The 16233-nt window shown below is 32.1% G+C and overlaps 1 protein-coding gene across 3 annotated transcripts in view; it reads right to left on the bottom strand.

Moving 5' to 3' along the window:
• Positions 1-16233, bottom strand: part of LOC111629462 (coiled-coil domain-containing protein 134-like) — a 64376-nt gene that overhangs the window by 282 nt on the left and 47861 nt on the right. Inside the window, exons 5-6 of one of the 3 annotated variants that reach the window (XM_023373381.1) lie at positions 5173-5241; positions 840-972 (exon numbers count right to left, since the gene is read on the bottom strand). In XM_023373381.1, coding sequence (XP_023229149.1) covers positions 868-972; positions 5173-5241 — 174 coding nt within the window. In that variant the 3' untranslated portion in view covers positions 840-867. Of the gene's footprint in view, positions 1-768; positions 973-5172; positions 5242-16233 lie in introns of those variants that run through there. The other 2 variants (XM_023373380.1, XM_023373382.1) reach the window with 2 other exon arrangements.

The raw sequence follows: 16233 nt of genomic DNA, 5'->3' as shown, positions 1-16233 counted from the left end.
TAATACTAAAACCTTATTTTTGGTAGAATCTGTATTGATTAAATTGTATAATTCTTGTAACACCAATGCTTTGTGAAGTTTGGAATTATGTAATAAACTAGACTTTTTTCATCTGTAAAATATTTATCTTCAAAATTATTATAAGATCAATTATATTTAACTGTATATAAAAATTTAATTTGTTTTGTAAATATTATATTTTTTATACATAATCCAAATTTTGAATACATTTTATGTTTCATTTTTCAGCAGTATGTGTGACTGTAGATTAGACTAAAATGTTTTCATTTTAAATANGACACTGCTTTACACTCGAGCACCGCTGTGAAATGGGAAAATGAAACAAAATGCTTGAGAAGCAACAGGTAGATTCTAAATGTTCTTTCCAGCTGCACCAAAACAAAGACATTTTGAACATATACTATAGCAAAATAAAGTTAATAATTTTTTATTAATTTATGTAATGTTGGTTTCTATCTTTTACAGTTGGTGATTCATTGTTAAGCTAAATGCTCTTAAAATGATTCTCTTCCCTTAAAAAGATATTTTTCTATTAGTTTAATATATTCTGGATTTATAAGGATTTTGATGAATCTAAATATAGAATAAATATGAAGAATTAAAAAATTTAAACTTGTTTTAATATAGAAATGTGAATATCTAATATACTGGAAAAAATGAAATTCCAGTGATGATCAGATTATATTCATTTCTAATATTAAAAAAATGATGATAATTAGTAATCAATTGATAAATATTTATTTATATTTATATATAAAAACTATACATTTTAAGATATGTGATCTAATGTGAAACAATTTGTAAAAATACATATTTACAATACAATTCTGCTTTGTTTATTTATAACTATAGTTCTGTGTGCCTTGATCCACTGAGACGAGGACCTTTTGTTGTTTTCTTTTTTACTTTTTTCTCGGGTGACTTTGTTTTAATCTCCTTTGCTGTTATTTTCTAAATAAAAATAAAACATATGAGTGATTATTTTTCATATTTTTGTGTTGCATTTATTTAATAATTCAAAACACAGAATAAAATTTTCTTGTTAATTTTGAAAATAATTATAATATTAATATACTACTATGATATACTTTTAATTGCTTAAACTCACTATAACATTTAAATAACAATTAGTTAATTTGAAATAATATAACGTCTGTATAAAAAATTTATTAAGGGAAAAACAAATATCCATTCTTCATATAATAAAAAAATTTAATATACAAAGAAATTGGATTTTATTTATAGCTCTTGTCTCTGAATGATTACAGGCCACTGACCTCAATTTTTGCTTATTGCAAAAGAACCTTATCTTTCATCGGATTAATCATAAATAAGAAACAGGGTTTAGATTAAGTCTATTCACCATATTAAAAATCATAAATATCCTATTCAAGTTTGAATCCGAATAAGCAAGAAAGTCAAATTCCTTACATATGATAATAGTGTTCAACACTGTAAGAATGGTAAAATTCATATCAAAATTAAGAACACATTCTAATATAATATATTTTAAAACAATTATTTAATTAACATGTAAACTATTATTATTTATTTGAAAAAGAATTTTTGTATTATGTAAAGTACTCATGAATTTTTAATAAATTTTTCTTCACTCATGAATGCTTTAACATATGCTTTGCAGATGAGATTGTAAGCCTTTGTGGCATTATACCCACGTTTGAAGTGATAGAACAGCATGTGAACGTGTTCTTTTGAAAGTTTCTTATTGTCAGACATTGCTGATGCATCTATTTCCATGAAAAATGTGAAGAAGTGTTCTTTGGTTTGCTATTTAAATACCTATATCAAACATTCTAGAACATTTTTTCCAGTAGTTTCTAGGAAAAATCAAAATATCAATTTCATCTTTACAACCTGTTATACTGTAGTAATTATACTATAAGTAATTAATGATATTTATTATTATACTAATTAAAAATAATTCCTCTACTAATTTAAGAATAATTAATTTTAGCAAATATATACAGTATATACATACACTTCATTCTATTTCTTTTGTTCTTTACATTATTATGTCTTACATACTAGAAAATAATTTATTATTCAATCCAATATAAACAATATAGACATTTCTTATATAGGCAGAATAAACTGAACTTCTGGAACAGGTTTTTTTTTTTTTACATAACACACAAAATTCTTATATCTTACCATCTTCAGAAAAGCTCCTTCTATAGCTACATACTTCTATTAGTATCCATGGAACCCATAAAAGTAGCATTGGAAGCAATTTTTTTAAAATGTATATGGGGCCCTTTGTCACTGTGGCTTTACGACTTCACCTCTACTGCTGATTAGAACCTGTTACCCTTCAACTTTTGTTTTATGGGATAGATCTGTGAGAGCAAGATCAGGGAAATAAGGAGTTGGGAAACAATGTAATGCCCCTTCTAAGTCAGATATTTGTTTCCAAAAATGACCAATGTGTCCAGGGCAATGTCAGAATGAAGAGCCAAACTCCTTTCATCATACAATTTCACACAAATGGCAGAGAATTTCAACTCACTTTTCTTTTTTTTTAATTAAAGAGTTTTATAAATTTTTCATTTGAAAAAATTTCAATAAAAAATTTTGTAAATTTTTGCTTTTAGAGAAGCAAAAATTTCTTCTCTAATATACATGAAATTTTTACAAATAAAAACAATAAAATATGTAGCATTTTTGCTACTCAGTAATTGAACAAATCTGTAGTTCATTTGCCATATTAAAAATCTGAACCTTTCATACTACAATTTAATATAATGATTTTACTCCAATAGATTTAAATAAGAATATTAACTTAATATAATCCTTAAATAACAAAGACAAACAGTGAGCAAACTTGATATTTGTTTAATAGAAAATATCTTTATTTCATATACAGAGCAAACTCATATACTGTATACTGGGTATTAATTAATTAATAAGGTGTGTTTAAAGTATCTCATTGTCTATACATATACCAGATGTTCACTTTAACATTTATTCAAGTGCAAAAGAGAACTTAACAACAGAACTTATGCACTATAAACTATGCAAATACTCATGCAGTATCTTTCCAATATCACATGAGTATTTGCATAGTTTGTAATGCATAAGTTCTGTTGTTGCATAAGTGCATAAGTTAACAATAAAATAAATTAATTCATTCAAAAAAGAACACATTAAATCATGTGAAAGTTTAATATGACAATACAGTATGTAGTTTCCAAACATAAGAACAAATACAAATTTAAACTGCAATCTTAAACTGTTTGGCCACACATGTTGCCAATGTCCTTATAAAAGAGCCATCATTATGCAGTCTGCTAATTGGTAGAGCATTGTGACACTGCTTTACACTCNTAAAAAAAGTGAACATAACTGTGTGAAATTTATCTAGTCTAGTTTAAAGATAAGGGAAAAAACCTAAACCCATGAAACTTAAAGTTCTGCAAATCTTTTGTAAAGGTTATGAGCAATTATTTATTGTGACATTGTCACAATGTTGGGCTGCAATTTCTTGTCACAATGCTCTCCATTTTAGTAGTCTTGTCCCTGTAGATCATATTTTTCTTATTAACAATACAGTCATGCCAGCCATCTACCCAACCCTGTTCAGGAGAAACTTTTTGAATTAAAATAGTATGACTTCTGGTCCAAACCAGAAGTTCATACATAGTTAATCAGGTCCTCCTGCCTCTAAGCTTTCCATATTTGACTTGACTTTCATCTATATAACTCTGTTCTCAAGATTAATGAAAGACATAGATGGATGCCTGCAGAAACTTATAGGTCTGCAATTTTTGAAAATTGCAGCCCAATTAATAGTAAGACCAGATACGGATCTAGGATTCTCCAAAGTAATAAGCTGATATCTTTCTGTCAGGTCAACTAGTTGATTTTAAGGAATATTAAATACACAGAGTAAAACCTCATTAAGTTTAAGGACTAAAAAAAAATTCTGACTTAAAATTTTTCTGTGGCCATAAATTTTCCATTATCAAGACATTTCTTATGAATTTTTTCACAGAATGATTACAAAATTCTATACAATATAAGCACTTTTGAATGCATTGTCAACATATCCTCTTGTATCCTAATCAGAATTCCAGTAACAGTAAAAGATATCAACATGGCATAGTGTTTGTTCTGTCACAACTAGGTGCATAGACACTGGGCATCTTTGACATCACTCTTTATTCAGGAATATCTTGTGAGCTGATATGCATTTTGGGCATAAGCCCTCTTCTGTCAGCTTTACTTTTGAGATATCTTATAAGGAGGTGCTAACAAATATACATCTTACTTAAAAACAACATTATTTACAGTTAAAATTTCCTGGCAATACCCTCAACAGCACTTAGCTCATACTTGTGATGTCCTGGTAAACATAAGCTGTATGAAGTTCTAACCAGATTTCCACATTAACATTTGTGCATGTTTCATTTAAAAGTATGATTGAAAATAAATAACAGTGAATCTCTAGAGATAGTATTTTAAATCATGTAGTAATAAAAATGAAAGAATAACAGATTTGGTTCATTCTGATGTGTAATTTATATTTGGTTAATCTATTTAGCACTATATTATAAATAGATTATTAAGGCTTCCAGTTTTTTCTTATCATTATAAACATCTTGTAAAACTGGATGAAGTTAAATCTAGTTTTATAATTAACACACCAATACCAAAATCCAGCAAAACACACTTCAATAGACAAATTAATGCTTTTAATCACCTTAAATGGTCATTAATTTAATTAAACCAAGGGAAAAAGCAATTTCTTTATATTAATATAAGTATCAGTTCAAGAATATTGTCCATGTCTCTATGTCATTTTAATTAATGGCCATCAATTTTCTGGTCACCTTTTGTATTTCTCATTTTTCAGAATGTTTAAGATGGCAAATTCCCACATTGGTTGTATGATGTTATATATCTATTAAAGTGTAAGTTTTTTGCATTTTTTGGTGTTGGAGTGTTAATATTAATTGTTGTACTTAAATTTTCTGTTATTTTTCTTTTAATGAATTTTTTATTGATTATTGTGTTGAAATATTCATTTTTTAAAGATTTTTTCCTTTTTACCCAATTGCTATTTCTTTCTTTCTTTCTGAATTTCTGAAATTAAATCTGTATTTGACAGTAAAAATTATTCTACTTTCTTACCTCTATTTCTTTTTTGTATGGATTTACAAAATTTGGATCCTTTTCTGTGAGATTAAATTCTTGAGCAACCTAAAAAACATTAAAACAAATAAAAGTTTTACTAAAATATAAATTTTTGTCTATAATATTGTATCTTCTATTACCAGGACTTATTATACTGGCATTATAGAAAATATTACAAAGTTTTACAGAAAAACATGTGATACGATATTATAGACGAAAATTTATATTTTAGTAAGTAAAAAGGACATTGAGGCATTTTAATTAAATAAAAGTTTTATTTTATTAATATTTTCAAATAAAATTTTCATTACTGAAAAATTATCAATTAAAACTGAAAAAATTAAATAAATTCTGAGTAATAAAAATATATAATGTATATATTTCTTAAATATTGAATTAATTCAATATTTGAAAAATATTCTGAAAACTTTTGTGACAATGCACATAATAATGTATACAACAGAAATATTTATGTGCAAAGTACAGTTAAATTATCATGTACATAATTTAGAATGCTCATATTCCAGTCAAATCTCAAAATTATAAAATAACTATATTTTCTTGGAATGAAAATCTTAAAATTTTAATTATCTTATATATCAATACGTATAAGCAATAATAAAAGTACTAGCTTGATTTGAAGATTACTTAGTAAGCAACTTAACATGAAGTAAACGGACATTAAATTTATTTCATGTTAATTTGCTAACATGTGAAAACATTCCTTACTAAAACAGCTGTAGGATGGCACATTCCTTATTAAAAAGTAAGGAATGTGTTCTGATTATTCTATCCAAATTTTCTGTTGATTTAGATCCTAGAAGTTTCATATAACCAAGTGAGATTCACCAATACTGTATTTTAACAGAATGAAACATCTCTGAGATCTTTGTATACTGCCATAATTTTGTCACCTCTGAAATACATCCAGCTATGTTTTTTACATGGATTTTTTTTTCATTATTTTGATTTAACATGGTCTAAAATATTCAATTCTCTTTTTTATATGATTTGTTTTGATCTAACATGTTTTAATTTTAGTGAAGATTTTAGTGAAGTTCTTTCCCAACTCCGTCTCGTTTAGTTAATTTCCGTGTGTATCACGATTCAATGTAGTGATCCAGGTTCGATGGAAAGCACACCTCCACACTCAAATTGATAATATTTACAGTTTATTTACAGATTTGTACTAGCTTGGTTTCTGGGAACTTTTAAACTTTGAAGAGGACTCAGTCAGCTCGTGGAGTTAGCTCAACTGCACAGTCCGTCCAGTCTCCACACTAACCCATCCCTGAGATGTTTACCAGAGGAGAACACTCTCTCTACGCTCAGCGGGATTCCTAAGTGCCTGAGACTACCGTGTACCAGTCTCTTGCCCTTCTCTCTTACTCTCTCGTTTGCCCCACAATTTAAGGGTTTTTTGGACGGGGACGCCCGACCAATCACAATCCTTTCTTGCCCGAACTACTTACACTCGAGTCCACCATCATCTGATGAGAGTGAAACTTACATAAACATCCGCCACTTGTTTACATCCAGTTGTTTACCATATGGCAAATGGTCTAACGTCTGACTACAGGTGGGTCCAATTGACAAAGCCGGTGCTTCCTTTGTTTTCCCTTGTTTACAAGTCAATACCTTACAAGTGGTATTACCCAACCACACGTGGGTCCAATTGACAAGGTTGCACCTCTTTTGTTCCCACTCCGCTAAAAAGTCAATACTTTACAATTTTGCTTTTTTAAAAATCTCAATTTCATTTTAATTCTAAAAAAAATTTTTTTTTACTATCTTTCCTAGAAAATTGCTCTTTTTTAAAAACTTAGTGCATAAGTTCTCTTTATTCGAACTCATCTTCTTACTCTTTCATTTTAAGTTTGAATTTGGTATTCATGTCATTTCTTGATAATGATATTTAATGTTCAATCTTACTTAAACATGTCATACCATTCAATTTTATATTTGAATTTTAAAATCCAGCTTGTTTTGAATTGAAAAAAGCCTGAAGAAGAGCCTAGAAGAGGTTACGAAAACATTTGTCATTCAAGAGTTAATCGTAATTCACACTGGTTAATGGCCAATGTGAGTCTTATTTTAAACTTCTTAGAATTTCGACTTACGGCTGCTACACATACCCAAGTAAATTTTAAGATTTTGCTATTTTATATGACTTATTTGAACATGAGTAGCAAAAATGAGTGCATCTAGATGGCAAGATAAGTAGGTAAACAAATATATAACATGAAACATGAACACATGAAATGAACTATTATTGGTTTGCTAACTTAGTTGCTCTAGCTTGCCTAATCACTCTTTCATTCTGACTTTATCTTCAAATTGAAACAGTTAGAAAAATTTAATTCAAAGTTTAATAATTTGTTTGTACAATTACATTTCTTTAAATTTCTTTCAATTCAAATAGTTTTTGTATGCCAATTGGTGCTAAAAGCTAGAGGTATCTTGGGACTTAATCAAAAAAGTCAAATTTTAAAACAAAATTAAAATAAAATTTATGCAAATAATATAAATTTATGAAATTTTGTCAATAAGAAAGTTACGTGTGTTCTTCCCTTGGTTTATTAACTAAAATTGAAATATTTTGTTTAAACACATTCTATTATATTAATTTGTTTATCATATTATTTTTATTGGTTTTAGTATCTTCATTTTACATAGTTTTTTATATAAATTTTCTAGCAATGTATCCACTATATAAAAGCAGCATTGGTGAACGTCAAACTTATAAATTCAAAAATACATTTCTCTTATTTAGCTTAGTATATATAATCAAAAGATTTATATTATACAATAGTCTCATTAGTTTGAGGCACTACCATTCTTAAGCTAAAGTATATATAATCAACCAAAATGCATAAAAATTACATATTTAAGTAATTAAAATCAAGTGTATGATGAGATACCATACACTGAAATTGTAAGCACACTAAATGGTCTAACATCAGCTTTCAATTTATTGCATTTGTGAAATGATATGGTTGCCAGATACTTCCAGATATGATTACCACTTACTCTGCATTGTACAAGACATCATGCATTTTAAGTGTAATATATTATTATTATTATTATTATGTTGAGTTTAGTGAGTTATATTCGATTGACACTGGTGGCGGTGTACTATGCCGGACCAGGGTCAAGGCATAGCAACCAAGAACAAAAATTAAGTAAGTGTGTCAGTGTCTGTATTCAGGAATTTCCTAACAATATGGCATGTATTCAATACAGTGGCCTTCTGTAGTGTGATGTATGTATTTCTATTCAATTGTAATGTTCCCAGACTTTTGTGTAGTGTGTGTGGTATGACACCTGTACAGGAGAGAACAACAGATACTGGTACAATAAGCACCCTATCCATTTTCCACTGGGCGTGTACTTGCTGATTTTTTCACTGCACGTGTACATTATGAGTGTTTGGAATGGCTATGTCTATAATGTATGTGGTTTTATTGTGTTCGTCAATGAGTGTGATGTCTGATCTGTTGTGGTTTGTTGTATCTGTGATTATGGCTGTTGTAGTACATTTTGTTTTCGAATAATGTCTGTTGAACATATTTGTAGTATAGTTCATGGATGTCTAATAATTTGTTTCTTTGCAAGCTCTTGATGTATTTCCTACTTAATTGTGTCTATGTAAATAATCTGTCTGTGCCAAGAGCTTGCAACCAGAAGTAATGTGTTGTATGGTTTATGATCTGACATTTTCTGCATTTGTTTGTGATTGTTGTATCTTTCAGTATGTGTTTCCTGTTGTTTTTAGTATTTATGACCTGATCCTGTATGGCAATCATGAATCCTTCTGTCTCCCCAAAGAGGCATCCGTGAGCTAACCAGCTGTCAGGCACTGAATGTGTCCCCAGCCGGCTAACGCCGGCTGGGGACACATTCAGTGCCCATGGTCCTACATCCTATAAGGCACTCATAATAACCGGCGTTGTAATAACCGTTGATGGTTATATAGTTAGCTTCTATACGCTGGAAGAGGAGATCGGACTGGAGGTCCGGATAGCGTAACTGGCAATGTATCAGCACGGTAAGCAAAAGTTGTGGGTTCAAGTCCCGCTCCAAGCCGATTTTTTCTCCCNATTAATTCTTCTCCCATTTTTGAAAATTCCAGAATTTATTCTTAAATGTAATATCGCAGTCTTCCTCCGCGACCCTTTCACTTCTAAAAATTTGCATAACTGTGTTAAACTACTATAAAGTAGTGCAACATTTGATTGCTAATAACTCTGATCAACACTTTTAGTGAATGCTACAAATTTAAAATAGAGTTTGCATACTTTTAACGTAATTATTAACTAAATATTATTAAAATTTATGAGAAGACACTCCGACAGTTTCCTTGTCAGTTCACACCGGTGGCTGTGTACTATGCCAGACCAGAGTCAAGGCATAGCAACCGAAATAAAACAAAAATTAAATAAGTGTGTCAGTGTTTGTATTCAGGAATTTCCTAACAATATGGCATGTATTCAATATAGTGGTTTTCTGTAGTGTTATGTATGTATTTCTATTCAATTGTAATGTTCCCAGGCTTTTGTGTAGTGTGTGTGATATCACACCTGTACAGGACAGAAAAACAGGTATGATAAGCACCCTATCCATCCTCCATAGATGCCTTATTTCCTGGACGAGTTTTGTGTACTTGCTAATTTTTTCAGTGCATGTGTTTTGTACATTGTGAGTGTTTGGAATGGCTATGTCTATAATGTATGTGATTTTATTGTGTTTGTCAATGAGTGTAATGTCTGGTCTGTTGTGGTAAATTGTTTTATCTGTGATTATGGCTCTCTCATAGTACAGTTTGTGCGTGTTGTTTTCCAATACTGTTTGTGGTATATACTTGTAGTATGGTTCGTGGCTGTCTACCAATTTGTGTTTCTTTGCAAGCTCTTGGTGTATTATATTTGCTACTTGATTATGTCTGTGTAAATAATCTGTCTGTGCCAAGAGCTTGCAACCACAAGTGATGTATTGTATAATTTCTAGCATGATGTGACATTTTATGCATGTGTCATTTGTGAGTGTTGTATCTTTAAGTATGTGTTTTCTGTAGTTTTTAGTATTTATGACCTGATCCTGTATGGCAATCATGAATCCTTCCGTCTCCACAAAGAGGCATCCCCGATCTAACCAGCTGTTTGACGCAGTTTTGTCAACAAAATCCTGGGCCAGGTCATAAGGATGCCTGCCATGAAGTGCCTTTCGAGCCCACAATTGCTTGATGGTGTCTATGCTTTTTGTGTGTTGTGTCATGTCTGTATGATGTGAGTGTAAGTTTAATGGTGTATTATTTGAGTCTGCTAGAGTTACTGCTTTATGTAACTGTGATGTTTCTCGTTTCCTGTAGAAAAACTCTCATAGTGACTGTATTTGTTTGTAGTGAAGGTTAACTATGTCAATCAGAATATGTCTGCCATCTTTACGTGGAAGGGTTAATCTTTCTATGGCAGATTTAGGATGATGTTTATGCTTAGTAAGTGTTGTTCTTGTTTTTCTTTGGAGTTGCTCAAAATCTGTGTGAGTCCAATGTATAACTCCAAAATAGTATGTGAGTACTGGGATGACATATGTGTTTATTGCTTTAACATTGTGTTTTGCATTTAACTGTGTTCTGAGAATAGCATTTAACCTATTTTGGTATTCTTTACTTAATCTTTGCTTTATTTGTGTATGTTCTGTTAGTTTGGCCTGTTGGAATCCTAAATACTTGTAGAACTCGCCCTCTTCCATTTGAATTCAATAATGTCCCCATTTCCAAGTGCAAAATCTTTCTTCAGGATTCCTTTTTCTATGTGAAGTGTTTCGTCTAAGCCAAACTCCATTTGTATGTCCTTGGTGTATGAATGTGTGATTTGTAGGAGTTGATGAAGTTGATTCTGTGTGAATGCATAAAGTTTTATGTTGTCCATGTACATGAGATGTGACAGTGTAAACTGTGTTGTTTTTTCATGTCTGATATTGTAGCCATATTGCATGTTGTTTAACTTGTTGGGTAATGGGTTCAGGGCCAGGCAGAACCAGAGAGGACTCAAGGAATCTCCTTGAAAAATTCCTCGCCTAATGAATATTTTGTTTGTTTGTATGGAAGTCAGGGCTGTAGAGTTGTGTAAAAATCTACCGACTCCAACTCTGACTTTTCCTTACCATCCGACTCCTACTCCGACTAGGGGCAGACTTGTTACCGAAAGAGACCCGAAAATTCTGATGTCATCACGTGACCTCAGAATAAAAGGTTCAATAAATAGAGTTCTAATAAAGATAAAACATAGAAACTTTTTATTCCAAAGCTGAAAGACTCCTCTAAGTAATGACACAGTCAATATATACGAGGGCTGTTCGGAAAGTTCGCGGCCTCAAATAGAACAACAAACAAAATAACGTTAAAACTTTTTTATTTTTCAATGTAGTCTCCTTTGTTAGCAATGCACTTATTCCNTGAGCAGTTCTGTTTGAACAGTTGGAGTAGAGAATATTGTAAGTTACTGCTAGCAAAACAATGCGAAATATGTAATTATTTTCGGTAATCCGGACACTTTTGGTAATCTGACACACCTTTGGTCCCATACCTGTCGGATTATCAAGGGACAACTGTATATATCGGGTTTAGTGATGTTTGTATACAATATTATGTAGTTAAAAAATCTGGTATTAATCTAAAGATATTTTTAGATAATCAAATTTAATTATAAAGCATAGTTTTGTAGTAGAAAAAGAACAATTGAATGTTATGTTAAAATCGATACTTATTAGTTAATTTCTTTGATGATATTGTGTACTAAACTATTTCAGGAATACGTGCAATGTGTAAGTGAAGTTTAACAAGAATGGTTGGCAGAATTAGGCTCAATCTATTTTAGTAGTGTCTGAATAATAAATATCAATTTGTTGTGTTTTAATTTGCTATTGGAACAACACACCCAATTTTGGAGAGTCCAAGTTTTAGGGATAACACAAATTGAAAATCAAATTTGAGCACAAACAAGTCGGAAGAGTCCAAATTCGAATGCAGACACAATTCAGAAGTCAAATTCGGTGTTGACGTAATTCGGGAGTGTCCAAATTCGTGTATGCCAATTTGTAAAAATGAAAATTTACTAAAAGACAACAATAATGACACACAGCCGAAACAAGGTCAAAATTGGGAATAGATAATCGGAATTGGCATTGACTCAATCAGGATGTCAAAATCAGAAGGATTCACATCATCGATGATTTTCGAAGAAAACCATATTTAAAAGTTAATGAAAACAAATATTTTAATTTTTGCTTATAAAATTGAAAGTTATTTTTGTATTTTGATATTGTGTATTAAACTATTTATTTCAGGAATACGTGCAATGTGTAACTGCAGTTGATGAAGAATGGTTGACAGAATCAGGCTCAATGTTTAAGACAGTGCTATTAATCTATGGGGCCGCAACCCCAATTGGTTTTAGCAGTGCTATTAATCTATGGGGTCACGACCCCAATTCGTTTTAGTAGTGCTATTAATCTATGGGGTTGCGATCCTAATTGGTTTTAGCAGTGCTATTAATGTATGGAGTCGCAACCCCAACTGGGGTTGCACTGCTAAAATGTTTGAATGGCATTGTTCTATAGCATTAAAGAATCGACTAAATCCCGACAGATAGTTATGTTACAGACAGTCATGTTGAAATAGATATTAATTTATTAGTTAATTTCCATGATGATATTGTGTATTAAACTATTTATTTCAAGAATACGTGCAATGCGTAACTGCAATTGATGAAGAATGGTTGACAGAATTAGGCTCAATGTTTTATACCAGTGCTATTAATCTACGGGGTTGCAACCCCAATTGGTTTTGGCAGTGCGACCTCAATTCCTGCTGTCCTCAACAATCTGGAGTAACTGAAGCCAGTAATGTCCCAACTGTGACATGGGTTCATGGGGATGATCCTTTGTTTTTCAAATCTGCCTGTGGACATGCTGGATATCAGCTGTTTTTTTAAGACTGTGGAGAATTTGGCAAATTGGGAAGAACCGGTGAAGATAACTGTGATCCAGGCAAGATTAAAGGTGAGCCCTTATCGGTTTTCTTTGACTTAAAGGAACAAGGCGTTATTAGTTATAATGAGTTGAGGGAAGCTCTCATAAAGTGCTTCAGCTGCAAGGAATGTGAACAAGATGCCTTTAGTTTAGTCCTTAAGGTAGCCCAAAGGTGCGGCGAAAGGGTATGTGAATATGGAATTAGGGTCAAGTCTTTGCTGTCTAGAGCCATAACCCATAACCCAAATTTAGAGATTCTTAGAGATAACTCTGTAAAGGAGTGTCGTGCGAGGGCTAGTCTCCAAGGTTAGGAAACAAGTGATTCAAGGGCGCCCAAAGACTTTAGATGAGGCGATTAGTTTGACTGAAAACGAAGAAGATATTGAAAATGCCTGTGGAAAGAGAACAAATGTTAGCAAGATATGTGTAACTATGGATAAGAATGTAGACTCAGTTAAGGACTCTAGGATAGAGGAACTAGAACAGCAAAATAAAACAATTGAGTGAGTCACTAAAGTTGGTTTGTGAGTTAGTAAGGAAAGGTGAAAATTGGAGGGAGAGTAGAGAAGAGGTTAGGACTTGTTATTCTTGTGGAGAACGTGGACGTAGTAACCAGCATAGAAATTTAAACTAAAGCACGGTCAATTGAATGGTCAGGCAACTGACCGTCGTACGAAGCTTATGCTGACCAACAAGGCAATGATAAGCATTTAAATATGTAAAATGATCAGTTGTCATCAGTGCAAAAATAACGGGTATTTATTCATTTTGTAATTTTTTTTATTCTTGATGAATATTGTTATATCATAATTTTATTATTATTTTTANATTGTGTATTAAATTATTTATTTCAGGAATATGTGCAATGTGTAACTGCAGTTGATGAAGAATGGTTGACAAAATCAGGCTCAATGTTTAAGACAGTGCTATTAATATATGGGGTCGCAACCCCAGTTGGTTTTAGCAGTGCTATTAATCTATGGGGTCACGACCCTAACTGGTTTTAGCAGTGCTATTAATGTATGGGGTTGCACTGCTAAAATGTTTGAATGGCATTGTTCTATAGCATTAAAGAATCGACTAAATCCCGACAGGTAGTTAGTTATGTTACAGACAGTCATGTTGAAATAGATATTAATTTATTAGTTAATTTCCTTGATGATATTGTGCATTAAATTATTTATTTCAGGAATATGTGCAATGTGTAACTGCAGTTGATGAAGAATGGTTGACAGAATCAGGCTCAATGTTTTAGACAGTGCTATTAATCTATGGGGTCGTTACCCTAATTGGTTTTAGCAGTGCTATTAATCTATGGGGTCGCACTGCTAAAATGTTTGAATGAAATTGTTCTATAGCATTAAAGAATCGACTAAATCCTGACAGGTAGTTATGTTACAGACAGTCATGTTGAAATAGATATTAATTTATTAGATAATTTCCTTGATGATACTGTGTATTAAATTATTTATTTCAGGAATATGTGCAATGTGTAACTGCAGTTGATGAAGAATGGTTGACAGAATTAGGCTCAATGTTTTATACCAGTGCTATTAATCTATGGGGTTGCGACCCCAATTGGTTTTGGCAGTGCGACCTCAATTCCTGCTGTCCTCAACAATCTGGAGTAACTGAAGCCAGTAATGTCCCAACTGTGACATGGGTTCATGGGGATGATCCCTTGTTTTTCAAATCTGCCTGGGACATGCTGGATATCAGCTGTTTTTTTAAGACTGTGGAGAATGTGGCAAATTGGGAAGAACCAGTGAAGATAACTGTGATCCAGGCAAGATTAAAAGGTGAGCCCTTATCGGTTTTCTTTGACTTGAAGGAACAAGGTGTTATTAGTTATAATGAGTTGAGGGAAGATCTCATAAAGTGCTTCAGCTGCAAGGAATGTGAACAAGATGCCTTTAGTTTAGTCCTTAAGGTAGCCCAAAGGTGCGGCGAAAGGGTATGTGAATATGGAATTAGGGTCAAGTCTTTGCTGTCTAGAGCCATAACCCATAACCCAAATTTAGAGATTCTTAGAGATAACTCTGTAAAGGAGTGTCATGCTAGGGCTAGTCTCTGAGATTAGGAAACAAGTGATTCAAGGGTGCCCAAGGACTTTAGATGAGGCGATTAGTTTGACCAAAAACGAAGAAGAAATTGAAAATGCCTGTGGAAAGAGAACAAATGTTAGCAAGATATGTGTAACTATGGATAAAAATGTACACTCAGTTAAGGACTCTAGGATAGACAAACTAGAACGGCAAATAAAACAATTGAGTGAGTCACTAAAGTCGGTTTGTGAGTTAGAAAGGAAAGGTGAAAATTGGAGGGAGAGTAGAGAAGAGGTTAGGACTTGTTATTCTTGTGGAGAACGTGAACATAGTAACCAGCATAGAAATTTAAACTAAAGCATGGTCAATTGAATGGTCAGGCAATTGACCGTCGTAGGAAGCTTACGCTGACCAACAAGGCAATGATAAACATTTAAATATGTAAAATGATCAGTTATCATCAGTGGAATAATAACGGGTATTTATTCATTTTGTAATTTTTTTATTCTTGATGAATATTGTTATATCATAATTTTATTATTATTTTTATTTATGAGAAAAATAATAATACCCAATGGTTTGTTAAAGAAATTTCTGCTTACGTATTTTATTTGTAANGGGGTGTTTCCATTGCTTCGACTGTTCTTTTGTTTCAGGAGTGTAGTAATGGATCCATGTTTCGTCAGTAGTCACAAACTGACGCAAGAAATCTCGTGGGTTTTTCTTGTAGAAGTCCAAACACTTCTTTGACATCAAAGTGAGAACATGTCTTTGCTCAGCGGTCAGCAGATGCGACACCCAACTTGCTGAGACCTTCGTCATACCCAAATTTTCGGTTAGATGTGGTACACTCGGTCGACAGAGATGCCTGTTGTCTCAGCTATCTCACGCGATTTCAAACGGCGATCTGCTAACACCAAATTGTAAACTTTGTCGATATTTTTTTCAGTGACAGCAGTTGACAGCCGTTCGCTGCCAGGAT

Source organism: Centruroides sculpturatus, unplaced genomic scaffold (assembly GCF_000671375.1).
Source record: "Centruroides sculpturatus isolate CEXI.00-Female unplaced genomic scaffold, Cexi_2.0 scaffold85, whole genome shotgun sequence".
Lineage (NCBI taxonomy): Eukaryota > Metazoa > Arthropoda > Arachnida > Scorpiones > Buthidae > Centruroides > Centruroides sculpturatus.
This window is presented reverse-complemented; position numbering and strand designations above follow the sequence as displayed.